Source organism: Elephantulus edwardii, unplaced genomic scaffold, assembly GCF_000299155.1.
Source record: "Elephantulus edwardii isolate Elephantulus edwardi_28Jun2011 unplaced genomic scaffold, EleEdw1.0 scaffold00059, whole genome shotgun sequence".
NCBI classification, from domain to species: domain Eukaryota; kingdom Metazoa; phylum Chordata; class Mammalia; order Macroscelidea; family Macroscelididae; genus Elephantulus; species Elephantulus edwardii.
In genome coordinates, this window is record NW_006399809.1 from 10,236,764 (window position 1) to 10,255,285 (window position 18,522).

Consider the following 18,522-nt stretch of genomic DNA (forward strand, 5'->3'; position numbering starts at 1 on the left):
GGACATCATGCTGGGTAGAGTAGAGGGACAGCGCAGGAGGGGAAGACCCTCTATGAGGTGGATTAATTCAGTGGCTGGGGTAATCGGGATGGGTGTGTCAGAGGCAATGAGATTGGCACAGGATAGAGCATGGTTTAGGGCTGTTGTACATAGGGTCGCTATGAGCCGCAAGCGACTCGATGGCACATAACAACAACAGCAATGATTTAGTTACAAAGTTTGAATACTTTTTTTTTTTCAAAACATCCTTCCCATTTCCTTCACCTCACCATGATTGGCTTTTTAGTATGTGTGAGAAACTAAATTTCTTTATAAACTTAATTTTATGCCAAGGGTTATAAAATAGGGAGCTGATTTTGTACAATCGTGATGTTACAGTTTTTTATCTCAACTGTTTATGTTACTTGAAGCAGAAAAATTATAGAATCCAAGATCAAAGAGGCAACTTAAATAGGCATTAGTGTTTTTTTTTTAAATGTGTTTGAAGTAAGACATGTGCTGTCAAACAAGAGGCATTTTGAATCAGCCCGCTGCTCCAATGGAGCTCTTTTTAAAATTTTAGTTATTATTTTTTTTGTGTGTGTATAGTCAAATTGGATCTGACTGGTACAGGAGGAGATTGCCCCTCCTTCTCCAGCAGAGCATCTGGTGGATTTGAACTACATATCTCTGGGATTGCAGTGCAGCTTCTTGCCACTGGGCCATCAGAGCTCTCTTGGAGCTCATTTGTTTTTTTTTAGAGGTTCAACTATGTCATTTATTGTTCTTAAGGCCTGGAGCAAATTCCATTCATCACTGGGTTGTTTTACAACTTGGAAGTCCGCATGCAAGGCAGAGGTGAAGTAAGGAACTGTTTATGAGGTTTTCCGTCAATTCCAACAACTAAGAAATAGTGAGAAGAGTTAGGACCTCAGAAGGCTTTTAGGACCAGATAGTAGGCTTTTGTGTCCAGGAGAAAACGAATATACTTATGAGTAATGTTAATGCTCACCCACAGTTCTTCTGGGAGGATCTAAATCGCTGAAGCATCTTCCTTTGTTTCCAGCTGGGAGCTGGGGCCTGTTAGTCCTGTCAGCCACGAGGACCTGATGTGGGCCACCCTTGGCCAAGTGTTGGAGCTCATTTTTGAGCAGTCTCCTGCCATGCTATTTACAGTCTTTGAAAGATCTCTGGGTGGTTGGCTGTGAGTTCCAATTCACAGTACATAACAACAACATGCTCTTTAATCTTACAATACAATGAAATATCTACAGTTACAAACAAACATCACCAAACCAAAACCATAACTCCCTTATGGTATTTTCTTAGCTGGGTTTACAAACACTATGAACATTTTAGATCTGATAATTCTTTGTGACAGGGAGCTCACCTGCACTTTGCTGGATGTTTAGTTAGTAGCATTGTGTGACCCCTCCAGTTGTGCCATCCAGAAATGTCCAAACTGTGGCAGAGAACCACTGTCTTGGAGGAAACTGTAACCTCTTCTTATCACATTACAGTTTATTAGATAAAGATTCAGAAAGAATGTATATTGTTTTCATTTTCCAAAAGCATAGCAATCATAGATAATACATAGTATTATAAAATTGGTATTCTGACCAAATAGCAATACAAAATGGATCTCCTAATATTTTAGTATGTGGAGTTGGAAGTTTGAAGAGAAATACTTCATAAAATAATGGATCCGCTTCTCTTACTTCAGCTTCTTTCCCCTAATTTAACTAATGGCAGTAAACTGTCAGTCTACCTCTATGTGTCACATGTCTTGAAATAAATAATTTCAGTAGTACAGTAAAAATGAAAATAGCAATTCTGAGAAATTCTGAACTCTGACTCAGAGTTCGTAGTGTGTTATGCCACTAACCCAAAAAGCTGGGTTTGTCCAGAAATTCAGATTCACTAGCAGCTCCCAAGGAAAAAGATGGGTAGTCTCCTCCCATTAAGATATGTAACCTCAGAAAACCTAGAGTGGATCGTGATAAGTCAGAATGTTGAATGAAAATAACTGGCGAGGTCATTATTCCTTTGATAAGGCACTGCACCAGTTAAAATAGCTATCCATATCCTTGTGTCCTGCATTTCACAAAAATTTCAGAAAACCCACCAACTACATCCAGAAACTTAGAGTTTAATTGAAAACATGCTTTTAACTACTTTTTTCTACCTGTCTAATATGATTAGGTATTATGATTATGACAAGCGTCCAGAATGAAGGTTGCATAGTAGAGTTGTACTGGGTCGGAAATTGTATACCAATGAAAGAATTTTACTTTTCAAAGAGAAGAGCGAACTGGGGGGCAAGGGTGGACAGGGAGAAAAATGCAACAATGAATGAATGGAAATCCAAAATCTCTGTAAACGTTCTTTAAAATTAGTCTTTTTTAAAAAATCCAAAACAACAAAAAAGTAAAACCAGCAAAAAGAAGAGCAGCTCACTGACATCTCATCAGAACAAACTCATACTCACCTTCTGGCAGGTATTTGGAGACTGTAAATCACTTGGAGAAAATTTCCCATCTTTCTCTGTTAGAGCTACTGGTGTACCTCGGTCCAGCTTCTGGGTTAGCAGATCAACAATCTACAGGCTATACAGCCCATGGTCTCCTGTTTTTCAGAACTTGATTTTTTTGTGTTATTGATTGAAACATTTTTATTTTCTTAAAGCATTAGAACAGCTATAAACACAGAACAGACTGGTTGGTTACTGGTTTTTTTAGTTTTTTAAAGCAGCCTCGTAGCATTTGTTTCCAAAATAATTTTCTCTATCTTACCCACTTTTGATTCTAGTCATAATTTAAATGTATATTATAACTATTACTTCCTATAGAAGTATTGATTGGTGGAGTAAAATAAAATAGGAACTATATATCTATTACATTTATTGTTTGAAAATGCAGTCAATTCCAGAAAAGGATTTTTTTTGCCTTCTCATAATCATGAGATCATTTATTATCTTAGAGTTATTAATAATTTGGTTCTAAGATACAGTATTTATTTTATATTTTTATTAACTTGGATAACCAAATTTAATTATCCTAAACATTTTCCCTTCTATTGTTTCATGGAGTTTTATCGGAGCTAGGTATAATATTGATAGTAATAAATGCTGCTTACTGGAGGCCAGCACTTTCTCAACATTTTACAAAGAGTAACTTTTAATTCTTAGGACAATAATGTGAATTATGTAGTAGTATTAATTAATTTTACAGAAGAGAAAATTATCATACAAAGCAACTTAGCCAAGTTCACACAGTTAAATACTAAACAGAGCTGCGATTCAAACCCTAAAAGCTACTTTTCTAAAGCTCATGTTCTCCATTAGGAAAGGTAATAAAATCAGCTCAACAACAACAAAATCACACTGTTGCAGTAACTATTTGATGTAAGCTACAAAATTCATCATCAAGCTCTCATTTAACAGTTGGCCCCAAGTGGTGGTTTGGACACACCGTGCCATCCCCCTAAAGCAAATACCTGAGAAACCAAGTAAGGCAGATACAGATGGTACTTTGGACCCCTGAGCATCAAACAGAAGGTTAAAGATTTGGGTCAGATATTGATTGGAAGGAGAAACTGAATGAAAACAACATTAAGTCCCTGTCAGAGTAATAGACTAGTGTATGCAGGAAGTTCCCTCTCTGACTAGACCTGGGCAGCTCTCTCTGACCCTGCATTGGGTCAGGGCCAAGGCCTGATTACTGGCTGTAGCTAACACAACAGCACCCACACATCCATGTCTAAGTGACCAGAGGAGCATTATCTCTCTCCCTGTACCATCCATCATAATATTAACATAAAAACCCTAGTCCTGACCATCTGGGAACCATAGTTTGAACCCCCAACCAACCCTGTTTCTCTTGCCACCAAACCTGCCCACCTTTAGGTGGCAGTGAGAGCTCCTGCCTTCATACTCCAAACCTTTTCTTTCTTTATTCTTTTTTTAAATTTTTTTGTTTGTATCTTTCTTATTTTTTCTTTTTTTAAATAAACCAAGTCTGACACCAGCCAGTTCTCTCTCTCATTCCTTTTCTGCTAGAGTCCGTAATTTGTTGCAGTGGCCAGCCACACAGAACTGTGGACTACACTCATCATTGCACAGTTTGTTAGGGAAGTAATAAGTTATAATTCAAGTTTATAAATGCTTGGGATATAGTTACTTAATGAGGATGGTTTCTCACAACCATGCTCATAGTCTTTCTCAGACGTAAGCTTCTTGCCTTTGCTTCTGCTCTGCTTGGGCAAGTATTACAAAACTTTAATTATTCTAACTACAGTATTCCCAAAAGCACCTAGCACCTTGCTCTGCTAGCATACCTAATCCTGAAGGTCCTCAGCTCTAGTTTCACAAGTCAGCAAGCCTGGTTCTCCAACACATGCCAGAGGGCACCTCCTCTGCTAGCAAGTCTCCTGCTCGAGGGCACTAACTTTCTTACTCCATGGGCCAGTAATCTACTTCTAGGTATTGAGCTAGTCTTCTAGTTCTGTTGGTCTACTGCTGTCATGATTCTGCTACCACTGCTCACCATCTTTGTGGTGCTACCTTTCTGCTCCTAGATTGAGGAAGTTTCAGCACACAGACCTTGGGTCATGTTTTCTTGAAGACTATGAGATATCTGAGACTCTAAAATGATTCAAATTATACCTGGCAGGGGAGGAAGACCCCAGATGAGAAGGAGTGACACAGTAACAGGGGCAATGAGGGTGAGTGTGTCAGAGACAGATTAGCTTGTGACAGAACAGGGTTTGGAGCCATTTTGCATAGGGCTGCTATGAGTCACAGTTGTTTTAACAACACATAACAAGATGACAAAATTGACCAGTCCCCACATTAGGGTTCCGGTAAAAGGACAATTGATGTCTTTGAGCTGTGGTGCTGAAGAAGAGTATTGAATATACTCATGGATTGCTAGGAAAACAACAGGTTTGTCCTAGAGAGGCTGAGACCAGGTTGCTTCTTGGAGGCAAGGATTCTGAAGCTTCATCTGACATACTTTGGACATGTTGCAAGGAGGGACCAGTCCTTGGAGTGGGGCATCATGCTTGGGAGGGTAGAAAGACAGTGCAAGAGAGAAAGACCCTTGGTGAGATGGATTGACTCAGTGTCTGAGTAATGGGGATAGATAGGTGTGTCACAGACAATAAGATTGGCACAGGATAGAGCAGGTTTTAGGACTGTTTTACATAGGGTCACTATGAGTCGCAAGCACTCGATGGCACATAACAACAACAACAACACTTTTTTTGCCTACTCCTCTGCTAGGGAGCTCTGGTAGTCTAGTTGGTAAGGAGTTGTGCTGCCAACCCAAAAGCTCAGAGTTTGAATCCACTAGCTGTTTTATGGGAGAGAAATAGGAATTCACCTCCTGCTTGATTTACAGCCTCTGAAAACCCACTAGGTCAGCTCTGAATCATTTCTGACTCAATGACACATAACAGTAATCCTATTTTTTAAAAAAACTATAACTGAAGAAGACTCCAGCATTCAATATAGGTTACATCTCAACATTAAGAAACACAAGTTCTCATTGCTGGACCATCGCTGATTGTTGTGTGATGTGCTTTCAAGCCGTGTCTTGTCAAGTTGGAGCCAACTTCTTGAAAAGAAGTTCTTTACCAAAAACTTGGTAGACCCCATATAGGAGAACCCAGACTCTCAGAATCACTACCTTTGAGTCAATTCTAACTCCTACAGATCCTCTCTAGGGTTTCTGAGACAAGCAAAAGGGAGGATTCTGTCTCTCTCTCCCCCATGGGACTGAAGCTGCTGGTGGATTTAAATTTCCTGTGTCACATGGATTTTGGGGTAGCAGTGAAACTACAAATTTTGCTATTAGAACTCCATTACATAGCATAGTCTTCCCCCCCATATTAACCAAAGATGGCATAATCAGACCTTCCAAAACTATGGGTGAAAAAATTGATGAAGCAGCTAATAAAAGTGACATATCACTTGAAAAGGGACACCAGTTAGACTCTTGAGTCCTCATTATAAACAATGCTGGAAATAAATTGGCTTTCCAAAGTGTTGGTTAAGTGAAATGAAGACGTTGCCAGATAATCAGAAAAGGAAACTAAGGGCATCTGTAGAGACCAGACTGGCCCCACAAGGAATATGAAAGGAAGTTCTTTAAATAGAGAATCAGTGGCACTGGCCAATACCTGAGGTAAATACATACAACATTACCCACACACAGCTAAGATAAGGACTTCAGAAAAGCACAAAAAAACTTAAAGGAAAGATTAAGGAAACAAGCTGCAAATGAAAATGTAAAAAAAATAGTAATAGGGAGAATAAAAGACAACTTTGAAATGGCTGGAGCAATACAGCCAGAAATTAATGTGGGATATTATTGCTGAGTTAGGTGGATCTTGGCTGGAAGCAGAGAATGTCAGAGTGTTTTGTTGACTATTCCAAGGTATTCAACAGGTATGACTCATAATTTTGCTCCTCTGGAACCTGGGTATAGCCTGAGAAGCAGAACAAGGGAACACCACATGGTTTAAAGTCACAGAAAGTATGAATCAGGACTACATGCTTTTACTATACTTAGTCTTTATACTGAACAAATAATCTAAGATGCTTGACTAAATATAAAACAATGCAGCATCAGCGTTAGAGGAAGACTAGTTGACAGCCTGTGATGTGCAACCTTGCTGCCAAAAAATATATAAAGAAAATTTGAAACACCTACTGATAAATATCAAAGACTTCACAATGGATTTGATCTCAGCTTAAACCAAAATCCTTACAACTGGACCAGTAAGCAACACTGAAAACAGAAAATAGTGAAGTTGTCATGGATTTATTTTCCTTGTATCCACTGTCAACTCATGGAAGTAGTACTAAAGAAGTCAAGTGACATATTGGGCAAATCTTGCAAATGACATTTTTAAAATGTTAAAAAGCAAAGATACCTCTTTGGGGACTAAGTTGTACCTTACTAAAGCCATTGATATTTTACAGTCACCTGTAATGTAATGCACATTGTAATTTTTTAATTAATGATTTTTAATGCAACATATGTATTTTTTACAGCATATTCTTTACATTTAATTTCCCCCCATTCATTCATCGTTGCACATTTTCCTGCCTACCTCTCCCCCCAGTTCATTTTTCTCTTTGAAAAGAAAAAAAAATTTCATTGGTCTACAACCCTCCCCAAAGTCTATAGTCCACTTTACTATGAATGTCTTTTTCTATAATCTTCTCATGAAAATAACACCTAGTCCTATATTCCTTTTAAACAGTTCTCTCCCTCATCTGTTTCAATGCAGTATACATTATTTATCTCCTCTTTCCTTAGGTTCCCCCCAACCCTGATGTCAGCCCTGTTTTATAAGAGTGGCACTATGCAGTATTTGTCCTTTCGGGACTGAGATATTTCACTCAGCATAATGTCCTCCAGGGCCACCCATTTTGTATGATATTTCATGAATTCCTTGTTTTTCAATGTTGCATAGTATTCCATTGTGTGAATATACCACAGCTCCTCTATCCATTCGTTTGTTGTCGGGCACTTGGGTAGTTTCCAACTCTTTGTTATTGTGAACATGGGTGTGCATATATCTGCTTGAGTGAAGTTCTGGTTTCTTTAGGGTATATTCCCAATAGTGGAATTACTGGGTCAGATGGTATTTCTATTTCCAACTTTTTGAGAAAGTGCCATACTGCCTTCCATAGTGGCTGCAACATTTTACACTCCCACCTACAGTGAATAAGGCTTCCAGTTCCTCCACAGTCTCGCCAGCATTTGCTGTTTGCTGCTCTGTTGAATTTTGCTATTCTTACTGGGGTAAGATGATATCTCATAGTTGTTTTGATTTGCATATCTCTTAGAGCTAGGGATTTTGAACACTTCTTCATGTGTTTGTTCGCCATCTGAATGTTTTTTTTTGGTGAAGTGTCTGCTATACCCTTGTGCCCATTTTTCAGTTGGGTTGTTTACCTTTATCTTGTTGTGGCGGCACATTGTAATTTTAGTGTCATCTCACATATGTGTGAAAGCTGGACATTGAATAAAAAAAAAACAACCCAGGAAAAATTGATGCATTTGAATGATAACATTGATGAAAAATATTGGATATGCTGTGGAGTAGCAGAAGAGTTAATAAATGTATCTTGGAAGAAATATAGCCAGAATGCTTCTTTAGAAGGTGAACATGGTGAGACTGCATCTTATGTACTTTGGACATGTTATCAGAAGTGGTCTGTCCCTGGAGGAAGACATCTTGCTTAATAAAGTAGAAGTTTAATGGGAAAGAAGACCTATCATGAAATGTATTGACACCGTAGCTACCTTGGCCTCAAACCATGGCCGCAAATATGGCAGTGATTGTGAGGATGATGCAGGACTCGGCAGTGTCTAGTTCTGTTGTATAAAAGGACACTGTGAGTTGCACATAATTTGAAGACCCCTGATTACAACAACTAACTGCAAGAGAACACTGCATGGTTTAAAATCAAGAAAGGAGTGTGTCAAAGCTGTATCCTTTCTCCATACCTGTCGAATCTGTATGCTGAGCAAATAATGAGAGGCTGGACTAGAGGCTGAAGAAGAATGTGACGTTAGGATTGAAGAAAGATTCATCAACAACCTGAAGTATGCAGATGACACAGCTTTGCTTGCTGAAAGTGAAGAGGACTTAAAACACTTGCTTGGGAGATCAGGGATATTGCATCCTTCAATATAGATTACATCTCAACACCAAGAAAACAAAAATCCTCACCACTAAACCAATAGGCAGGATCATGATAGATGGAGAAAAGACTGAAATTGCTAATGGTTTCATCTTACTTGGACCCACAATCAATACCCTTAGAACCAGCAATCAAGAAATCTAAAGACTTATCACACTGGCAAAATTTGTCAAGGACCTTGCTTCCAGCTACTAAAGAACAATGATATTAGTTTAAAGATTAGGTGCACTTTATCTAAGCCATGGTTTTTTTCATTTAGTTGCTAAGCATCTGAAACTTGGACAGTAAATAAGGATGATAAAAGATCAAGTGATCATGTGTCATAGTTAGGAGTTTTGTCTTTATCCCAAGTGAGAAGATACAGGAGTCTTTATTTGTTGGCATGTTTGCAGTTGTTTTTTGAATGATATTTAATGACCTTTTTTATTGTAATTTTTTTGACATTTTAGAATATCTTGCAAATTTATAACAGTAAAAAATAACGGAACAATAATGTTCCAAAACTCCCTGCAGAAAAAACTATCACCGATCATTGCTAAGAGAATGTCACTAACATGCTAACTGTGACTACGAAATTTTAAAAATCTTAACTTTCTTAATTTCTGAGTGACATTATCGGTGTTCGCCCATCTTTTTCTCACTTTTATTTGTGAAAATAATTTCAATGCTATTGAATATAAAGATTTTATAATGCATAGGATTTGGCATGAATTATGTTTTTAAAAGAGGAATTGTTTTTTATAGTATAGCATACAGTAAAGTACACCAGCCTTTAAACATGATGATCATTGCCCAGAACAACAAAGAAGACATTTCTAGTATCACATAGACTCCTTGATACTCCCTTGCAGAGGGTCCTGGTTTTGTTTGCCCAGCATTGTCTGAGAATCATCCATGTTGTATGTGACCTCAGTGGGTTCCTTTTCATGGTTTTGTAGTGTTGCTACATAATGAGTTTGGTCATCCTTTCCTCTATTAATATATATTGCTTGAATTTTAAGTGATGAAATAGTTGATAAAATTATTTCTCTTGCTTAGAGATGATTTATTTGGGCTCATCTTGCCTTTTTTCCCTTGGTATCTATGGTTTCACAGATTCTGAGTTTTCATAATTATTTGTGAACTATATGAAGTTGACATTTTGTAGGTCAAATAGGTTAAGCATCATTTTCATGAGATATTCTGTTCAGCCAGTGATTTTTTAATTCTTATAAGGCCTTATCTGTTCATAGGTGAAACACTTAAGAGCTCAGCGCATGCACACACACACACACACACACACACACACCCTTCACCCTCTCACCCCTTGCTTCACACACACACCCTCATTCCCTTCCGTTTTTTTCAGTGAGGAACATAAGGTGTTGATGGGTACAGTGATTAAGCTAATATTACAGGGAGATCATTGAAACAGCTAGAAATGAAAACCAGGAATCTTGTCCTTTTCTTCTGTTCCAGATACATATTAAGCTTTCATTGTGTGTGTAATTTCAGTATAGTCACCCATTTGTGACTATACTCAGTATATCAGTATAGTACTGTGATTGTCCTTTCTCCCCTAATTTCCACATTTTTGTATCAGTGATCTTTTTATTCAACATAAATTGTTGTTCATTCCCTACTATAGTAAACAGTACTGTTGGCTGAAATCCTGTATTACATAGATCTTTGATATGAGGAAACATGATTTTCAATTACTTAAATGCTTTTCAAGGTAGATGAGTTCTACTTCTACCAGAGAAATGTGTTTATACTTAAAAAGTCTTACCTTTTGATAGAAAATGAGTCAGAAGAAGAGAGTGTTTTTAATAAACTATATTAAAAAGAACAAAGACAGTTGCTATTGAATTCCATGGCAGCCTTATAAGTGTTAAAATAGGGCTGTGCCCCATATGCTTTTCACAGCTGATTTTCAGAATCAGAAGTGGATCACCAGGCCTTCCTTTCAAGGCTCCTGTCAATAGACTTAAACCTCCCATGTTTTGGTGAGGAACCAGGCTATACAACCGGAATATTTTTTTATTAACCTTCTGTGTTCTTACTACATTCAGAACCTAATTTGTTCATAAAGTAAATAATGGCATTTAACATGACAATAAGAGTGTTTTTTTAAGTTCTTTACCTTTGAATAGGCGTCTGATGTGGTGCAGTAATTAAACACCCAGCTCAACTAGAAGGTAAGCAATTAGAACCCACTAACTGTTCTGTAAAGGGAGTTTGCTGGAATTGTGGTAGGGAACTGTGCTGCCAACCCAGAGGCAAGCAGTTCAAATCCACCAGCTACTCTGCAGGAGACAGTGGGCTTTCTCCTCTAGTGTGATTAACTGCCTCAGAAAACCCACTAGAGGATCAACTGAGTCGTTTCTGACAACAGCAAGAATAGTCCTTCTGTGACAGCTAGCTTCCAAGATTATAGCCTTGGAAAACCCATGAGGTTTTTGCACTCTTCTGTCAACTTGACAGCAGGCAATTTTTTTTTAGTACTTTTAATACAGTTAAAGTAAGATTAGTGAGATTCCATGGTATTAATTTACATTTGTCTTGTATGAGTTATATAAAGACCACGTGCCCTACTTTTTTGAACCTCATGGGCCAACCAAGGTTTGGCAAGATAGGTGTTTATTAAATAGGTATGGCATTGGCAAACCCATGCAGCAGATGGAGCTTAAAATAGACGTGCTGACCAAGCTTCCCAGGTAGATAGATAATTGGCAAGTGAACCTAAGTGCTAGTGAGCTCCTGAGCTCCTGGTGGAAGGGGTTTCTTTCATGTGCACACCAGCACTCTCCTATCTGCTCTAGTGAAGTAATTGAGTACTTTCACAGATTATTTAAAGCTTTTTCTCTTTTTCTGTGTTTTAATATCCCCAAGTGTTTGGGTTGTTTGAGATGGGGGAAAATTAGGAATTTGGAAGTCATTCCATTGCTGCTTTATGACAGAACAATTCTATAAGCTCAGCTCTGCTCGTAGAACTCATGACTCATGAGAACCAAAGGAAGCACTTACATTGAATATTATTTTTTTTTAAAACAGCACATCATGTATATTTGAACTATCAAATAAGAAATCTTTCAGAAAAGTTTTAGTAATTTACCTTTATTTGATATAGTGGTTCCATTTATATTACTCTTTTTTATTATGAAGATAAATTGAAATAATTTGATTTCCTTCTGTTCCCTTCTTACCTGCACCTAGACCTTACCCGGCTTCTTCTGTAAGCTTATGTTACCCTTGTTTTTGTCTCATTTCTTGTACTCTTTCCTGGTTAGTGTCTATTTCAGTCTCCTTTCATTAGCACCTCTTGTCTCCTAAACATGGACTGTATTTTTAGGGAAACTGACATTGTTCTTGGGAATTTAGGTTCTGGCTTTGCCCTGGTGTACCTGCTCATGTTTGCACAGTGTGCCTGGTTTTGACTATCACTTGGCAACACATAGTCCAAAGCACCTGAGGAATCAGAACCTACTGGCCTGTAATTAGAGTTTTGTTTCTTTGTCCTGTTTGTTTTTAGCTGCTTGAGTCTTTAGCATTTTCTGAATGGTGTCTCTGTGCAGCCCACTTTCCACGTGACCATATGTAATCTAGCTCCTACCTCTGAACGTGTACATATAGTTTATCTAGCATTTTTAAAATTTAGCCCCTGGGAATTTTAGGTTGTCTTTAATGTTCTTTTTAAACACTTGAATTCAGACTTAATCTGTTAGTCTAGAAAATACAAATTTAAAAAAACACACATGTTAAAGCCCTTTATGTATTTAGATTGTTCTCATCACTTTTGATAGGTACTGTTTGTTCATAGCAGACCTTTGGCTTCTGAGATTTAACATTTAGGCAGAGTTCTCTTTTCTTGTTGCTGCGCTGTCCTGTTTCTTGAAGGACGCTTAGCATCTTCCTGGGTTTCTGTGTGCTAGGTGCCATTATCACTGTCACCTCTGCTCTCACACCTCTCCCCCTTCCTTTAGTGTGACGGACACTAAAAAAGTGTGTCTCCAGACCTTGCCAGATGTCCTCCCTGGAGAAAACCACCTGTGATTGAGGACCACTGGTGTAGCCTCTTCTCTTTCTGCAATAGTCTGATAGATATGTAGACTGTTCCAAGAACTACAAGTACCTCTTCATCTAGAATGGTTTGAGAATGGTATTGTAAGGATAATTCATTAATTAATCTATTCGATGAACATTTTATTGTCTGCCTGCCAAATACTGTGCTAAATGTTGGGAAGATGAAGCTAATTAAAGCATAGTCCTAATGTTATCTTAGAATTATCCTTATCTGAATCACTATATTACTGGAATGTTGTATCATAAATAGAGGAAGAAAGGTTAACAATGCATTTGGCAGACATGATACTGAATATTTGTTGCTACCTACACAAATGGTCATATACTGCTTTCTGATCATATAATATTGTTAAAGTTTAAGTGTAGATGATGTATGTTGTTGTTGTTATGTGCCACTGAGTCGCTTGCGACTCATAGCGACCCTCTGTACAACAGCCCTAAACTCCGCTCTGTCCTCTGTCATTCGCACTGTCTCTGACACTCCCATCCCAATTATCCCAGTCACTGAATCAATCCACCTCATAGCGGGCCTTCCTCTCCTGCGCTGTCCCTCCTCCCTCCCAAGCATGATGTCCCTCTCTAAGGACCAGTCTCCTGCGCTGTCCCTCCACTCTCCCAAGCATGATGTCCCTCTCTAAGGACTGGTCTGTCCTCACAACATGTCCAAAGTATGGATGGAGCCTCAGAATCCTTGCCTCCAAAGAGCCACCCGGTTTAACCCTTTCCAGGACAAATCTGTTTGTTTTCCTAGCAGTCTATGGTATTCTCAATACTCTTCTCTAGCACCACAGCTCAAAAGCATCAATTCTCTTTCTATCCTCCTTGGTCATTGTTCAACTCTGTGATGCATAACAAGTGATTGTGAAGACCATGGCCTGTATCAGATGCACCTTAGTGTCCAGAGAGACACCATTGCTCTTCAGTACTTTGGAGAGGTCCCTGACAGCAGACTTTCCCATGGCAATGCGCCTTTTAATTTCCTGGCTGCTGGTGCCAAGACTGTTGACTGTGGAGCCAAGCAAGCTAAAGCTGTGTACAGTCTCAATCTCTTCACCATCCATCCTGATGCTGCCAATTGGTCCAGTGGTGAGAATCTTTGTTTTCTTGACATTGAGCCTCAATCCATATTGTAGGCTGCAGTCCTTGACACTCTGCAGCAGGCGCTTCAGGTCCTCTTCAGTTTCAGCAAGCAGGGTTGTGTCATCCGCATAACGCAGATTGTTGATAAATCGTCCACCAATCTTGACCCCACATTTCTCCTTATAGAGCCCAGCCTCCCAGATAATCTGTTCTGCATATAGGTTGAAGAGGTATGGAGATAGGATGCATCCCTGGCGTACGCCCTTCCCAATTTTAAACCATGCAGTGTTCCCTTGCTCTGTTCTGACGACTGCCTCCTGGTCCAAGTATAAGTTTCGCATTAGAATGATCAAGTGTTCTGGGATTCCCATTCTTCTCAGATGAGGTATACATCTTGGTGAAATCCCAAACTAACATAGATGTGTTGACAAATGGTAGTTGCTTTTATTGTTGTTATTTAGTTATGAGTAACAGGTATATATGGATAAACAATTTTCGGATAATTGAAATGAGAAAATGTATCCGATTTCCAGAGCCTTCCTACCCAAGTCATCTAGGTTTGAAACTACTTCTGTAGTATGAGCCGAAAGGTGAGGTTAAAGGCACAAGGGTTTGTATATTTGTATAGCAAATAGGTTTTCTTTAAATTGTGCACTTTGGTGAAAGTGCACTGAGGCTCATTGGCCTCAGCAGGTCTGTTCATTTGGAAAAATGAATTGTTTGAGAGAATCGTGACACATATCCTAGAAGAATTTCTACAAGATTTCTAGGCAGATTCAGTGACAAATATAGGTGTTGTTCAGATGAGCAGGACTTAAGATAAACTCACATACTGTCAGTTTCTGATTGAGTATGAATAGACTTAAAGCTGTACTTAAAATATTTTTTCACATTGCTCTCACCCTTTAACCTCAGATTATGGTCTTTACCTTACGTTTTTCACATTTAAAAATAGACTTTGTTGTTATGTAAATATCCATAGAATACATTTCCTTCAGGCTCATTTTAGAAGTTGGTTGATTACAATGCATTTATACAAGTGCTTCTAGAGCCATGATCCCAGTTTAGAAGACGCTATACCTTGGAAAGGGACATCGTGCTTGGAAGGATGGAGTGGTCAGTGAAAGAGAAGACCCTCGACGAGATGGATTGACACAGTTACTGCAGCAGTGCGCTCAAGTGTGTCAGAGATAATGAAGGTGGCACAGGATAGGATAGGATTCAGAACTCTTGTTCATAGGGTTGCTGTGAGTTTTAATTTACTTGATGTCACCATCAACAGCAACAACATGTATTCATTAGGGAGTTCTGGTGGTATGGTTCACAGGTTGTTAACATAAAGGTTACACCTTTTGGCTTTTCTAATCTACTGGCTGTTCTAATCTACCAGCTGCTCCCTGGGAGAAAGATGTGATGGCAGTGAATTTTGAGGTGCTTTTTTAGAGTTATGTATTTGTAAATTTCAAATAACTGTAACTTTGAGTAAGTGTATGAACAGTTATATATCAAGTGATATTTATCCTCTGGAAATGAGATATTTCATTTCAAGTCTTTGAAATTGTTTATCTGTTCCGTTGTTATGGGCTATCTGGTCACAACTAATCAATAGCTGACCTATCAGCAGGTTTTTAGAGACTAACTTGTGCAGCATCTGATGAATCAGAGCTATATGCTTTTGGGTTGACAACATGAAACTCCTTACCGTTGGGCTACCCTGGTTCCTTTGTTTTTCCTGTACACCTGTTACTCACTCAAGATGAAGCATTCAGAATTCCTGTAATAAGCAGTAATGCGCTGCCTGAGGTACTTATTAAATATGAAGGTAGATCTGGCCTCTCCTTAGCTTGCCAGGTGCTATAACAAAATCTATGGAACAGTAACTAAAAGTTTTTATTATTTTCCAAGTGGGAGAAATTGTCAAGAAAATAAGTTGATTATTGCTATTGAGGATATGCTAAAATATGCTAAAACACACATATATCTTCTTTTTAATATAAAAAATAGTTTTGAGATAGATAATAGGGTTTTTTTTACAGAAATATATATATACTGTTGGTATATAGTGCCAGATTTCAAGATTGTTTTGACTTTGATTGGAGTTTTTCTTTGATATTAACAAATCTATATATTTTTCCAAAATTCTCCTTTTTGGTAGAGATGAGCCCACAGATTATTAGTATAAATGAATACATCTATATTAAATTGTGATCATCTAGAAGATTTGAAGCTGATAATTTTGTAGCTAATTTAGCATGTGAGCATGCATCAATAAGAGAAATAACAATGTTTGATATGAAAATAGTACAAATATACTAGTAATACCCTTTTAGTATTTAAAATGTCTTTTTGAAAGCTTGTTGAAAAACTATAAAATTTAAAGAACCTTCAGAAAACTTTTCAGATAATAAGCAGTTTGCTTCATCTTGTATCTCTGTTATTTCTTTTGTTTTGATTTTGTTTATTAACACAGAAAAGCTTCACTGGCCTGAGCAAGAACTTGCTAAGACATCTGTTCTAAAGGCAGAAGATTCATTGGTCATTGACAGCAAAAGAAGCACTCCACATTTACCCCCGGGAATACTGAAGGACATTTTCACAACTGGAACCAGTAGCTACAACGTCCTTCTCCAGAGTAAAGAAGAGAAGAAGCACCACTCACAGAGACAATCTTCCTCTGCCTACTACAGACAATGTAGAAAACCCATCCGATCTAGTTCTTCTCATAGGAAAGATCTACGCAAGATCAAAGTCCCCGTGTCTGAGATGAGCAGTGGTAGTTGGTACTGCCTGGAGAGGCAGCCTGCTTATTTTGGCTCAAGCTCAGTGTCAAGTCCTGTGAAGTTTACCTGTGATATCTCTGTTGCAGGGAACAACATAGTGCTGCCTTCTAAACCCCGGGCCAAGGCCAAGCGGCCTCATTTCTCCACTGGACCAAAGCCAAAGCCACAGCCTCAGCTGTCTAGAAGTTTTGAAAAAGATGACTTTTCCGGAAAGAAATTTTGTATATTGACTGCTATAAAGCCCACCAACTTAGAGAAAGAAAAATTCAAATTCTTCAAGTCTGACTATTCTTACAATCCTCAATTTGAATATGCCAATCCTGCTCTGCCAAGTGTGTTGGCCAAGCACAGCCACGCTTCTGATCGATTCCTTAAGCAGGTAAAATGCCTCTCTGTAGTGATACTTAATTTAAATGTAGCTAAGACATTTGCAATCTTAGAAGAAAGATGCATTTTAAAGCCCCCCCCCCCCCATATATTAGGAGTACAGTTGTCTTCCAGGCAGGACCTGTATTTGGACGTCAGGAGACCTCCAGATGAATGTCATAGCTTACCTGGAAACTGCTTTGCCCTAATGAAAATTTGTAGAGACTACACACTAGGTGTCAGGTAGCATTTATTGTGGGGGGTGGGGAACCCTTTGAATTTTGTTTCTAACCTTTCCTTTGGAAGTTAACTTGTGACATCTTGCCAGCCCATGCACACCAGTGTAGCTTACTGAACATTTTTGTTTTCAAATTAATTTTTAATTCCTTGCATGCACCTGTACTCTCTGGTTCTCACTTTTGTTTTTTCCATTACATCCCCAGATTTCTTAGATGTTTTTATAGATAGCTATGAGAACTTGTCTTGATTCTTGCCCCTGGTATTGTTAACATTTTACTAAAATTGATAAATATTTAAGAAGTCATTTAAAGAAGAAAACCATATTTTGAAAAGTAATTCTCAACATTAGCAAATTATGATAGGAATAATAACTTTCTTTCAAGATTTCTCTTATTTAGACACTTTACACATAGTTTTATGCTTTAGTTAGCACCAAATATTCACCCTTTATTAGGGCATAGTTTTGCCTGAAATTATGAAAGTAGGCCATATTTGGTTAAATTAATTTTGTGCATGTTTTTAGTTTTCAACTGGCTTTGTCAGTGATTGAAAATCTCTTTTCAGGGTAGGTAAACTGTGGTTCCTTTTGCCTGGGGTGCATCCTCTATAGAATCATTTATGCTGATGGTATAGTACAATTCCTTGGACTTACGGTCAGCAGATTTTTTTGCTGTTTTATTATAAATAGATAGGATCTGATTAGTCTTTTTAAGCTAGTCTATAAAAACTTATTTTGAAATTGAAATGCATTTGATCTTGCTGCTTTTTTGTCAGAAGAAATTTTCTCCACTGTTTTCTTTTTTTCTTAAGTGGGAACTATTTTTTTTTTAAATTCAGATGCACTGAGCTTATGTTAAATATTGTACCTTGACTGGATGACTAGAAACAGTTAGACTCTTTGGCCTAGTGCTAAGAACCTGCACTGCAATCTTGAAGTGCATTTTTCAAATCCGCCAGCTGCTCCATGGGATAAAGATGGGTAGTCCTCTCCTGTGTGTTTAACTGCTTCTGAAAACCTGCTGGAAGATTAGCTTTGGATAGTTTCCTGTTGCAGACCGAGGGTCCCAAAGAATAGAATAAATTTATAGTAAAGAGACAAACAGCCAGGAATGATATAGAGCAGAGAGCGTGAAAAACAGGGGGCCAACAGTTCCCATGACTGAAGGCACCGAGCCATGCCTCTCTGAGTATTTATTTATACAGAAAAACAAGGAAGTACAAAACAAAGGATAATGGTGAAATCTTTTACAGATAAGGCCAAGTTCCTCTTTATGTTAATCTCAAGAGGGAGGGGTT

General features: G+C 38.2%; 1 protein-coding gene across 1 annotated transcript in view; it reads left to right on the top strand.

The window, feature by feature from the left end:
* The window catches only part of KIAA0895 (KIAA0895 ortholog), an 82,907-nt gene that overhangs the window by 9,466 nt on the left and 54,919 nt on the right, over positions 1-18,522 (top strand). Inside the window, exon 3 of the mRNA XM_006887627.1 lies at positions 16,311-16,999. Within this exon, the coding sequence (XP_006887689.1) occupies positions 16,311-16,999 (689 nt within the window). The remainder of the gene's footprint in view (positions 1-16,310; positions 17,000-18,522) is intronic.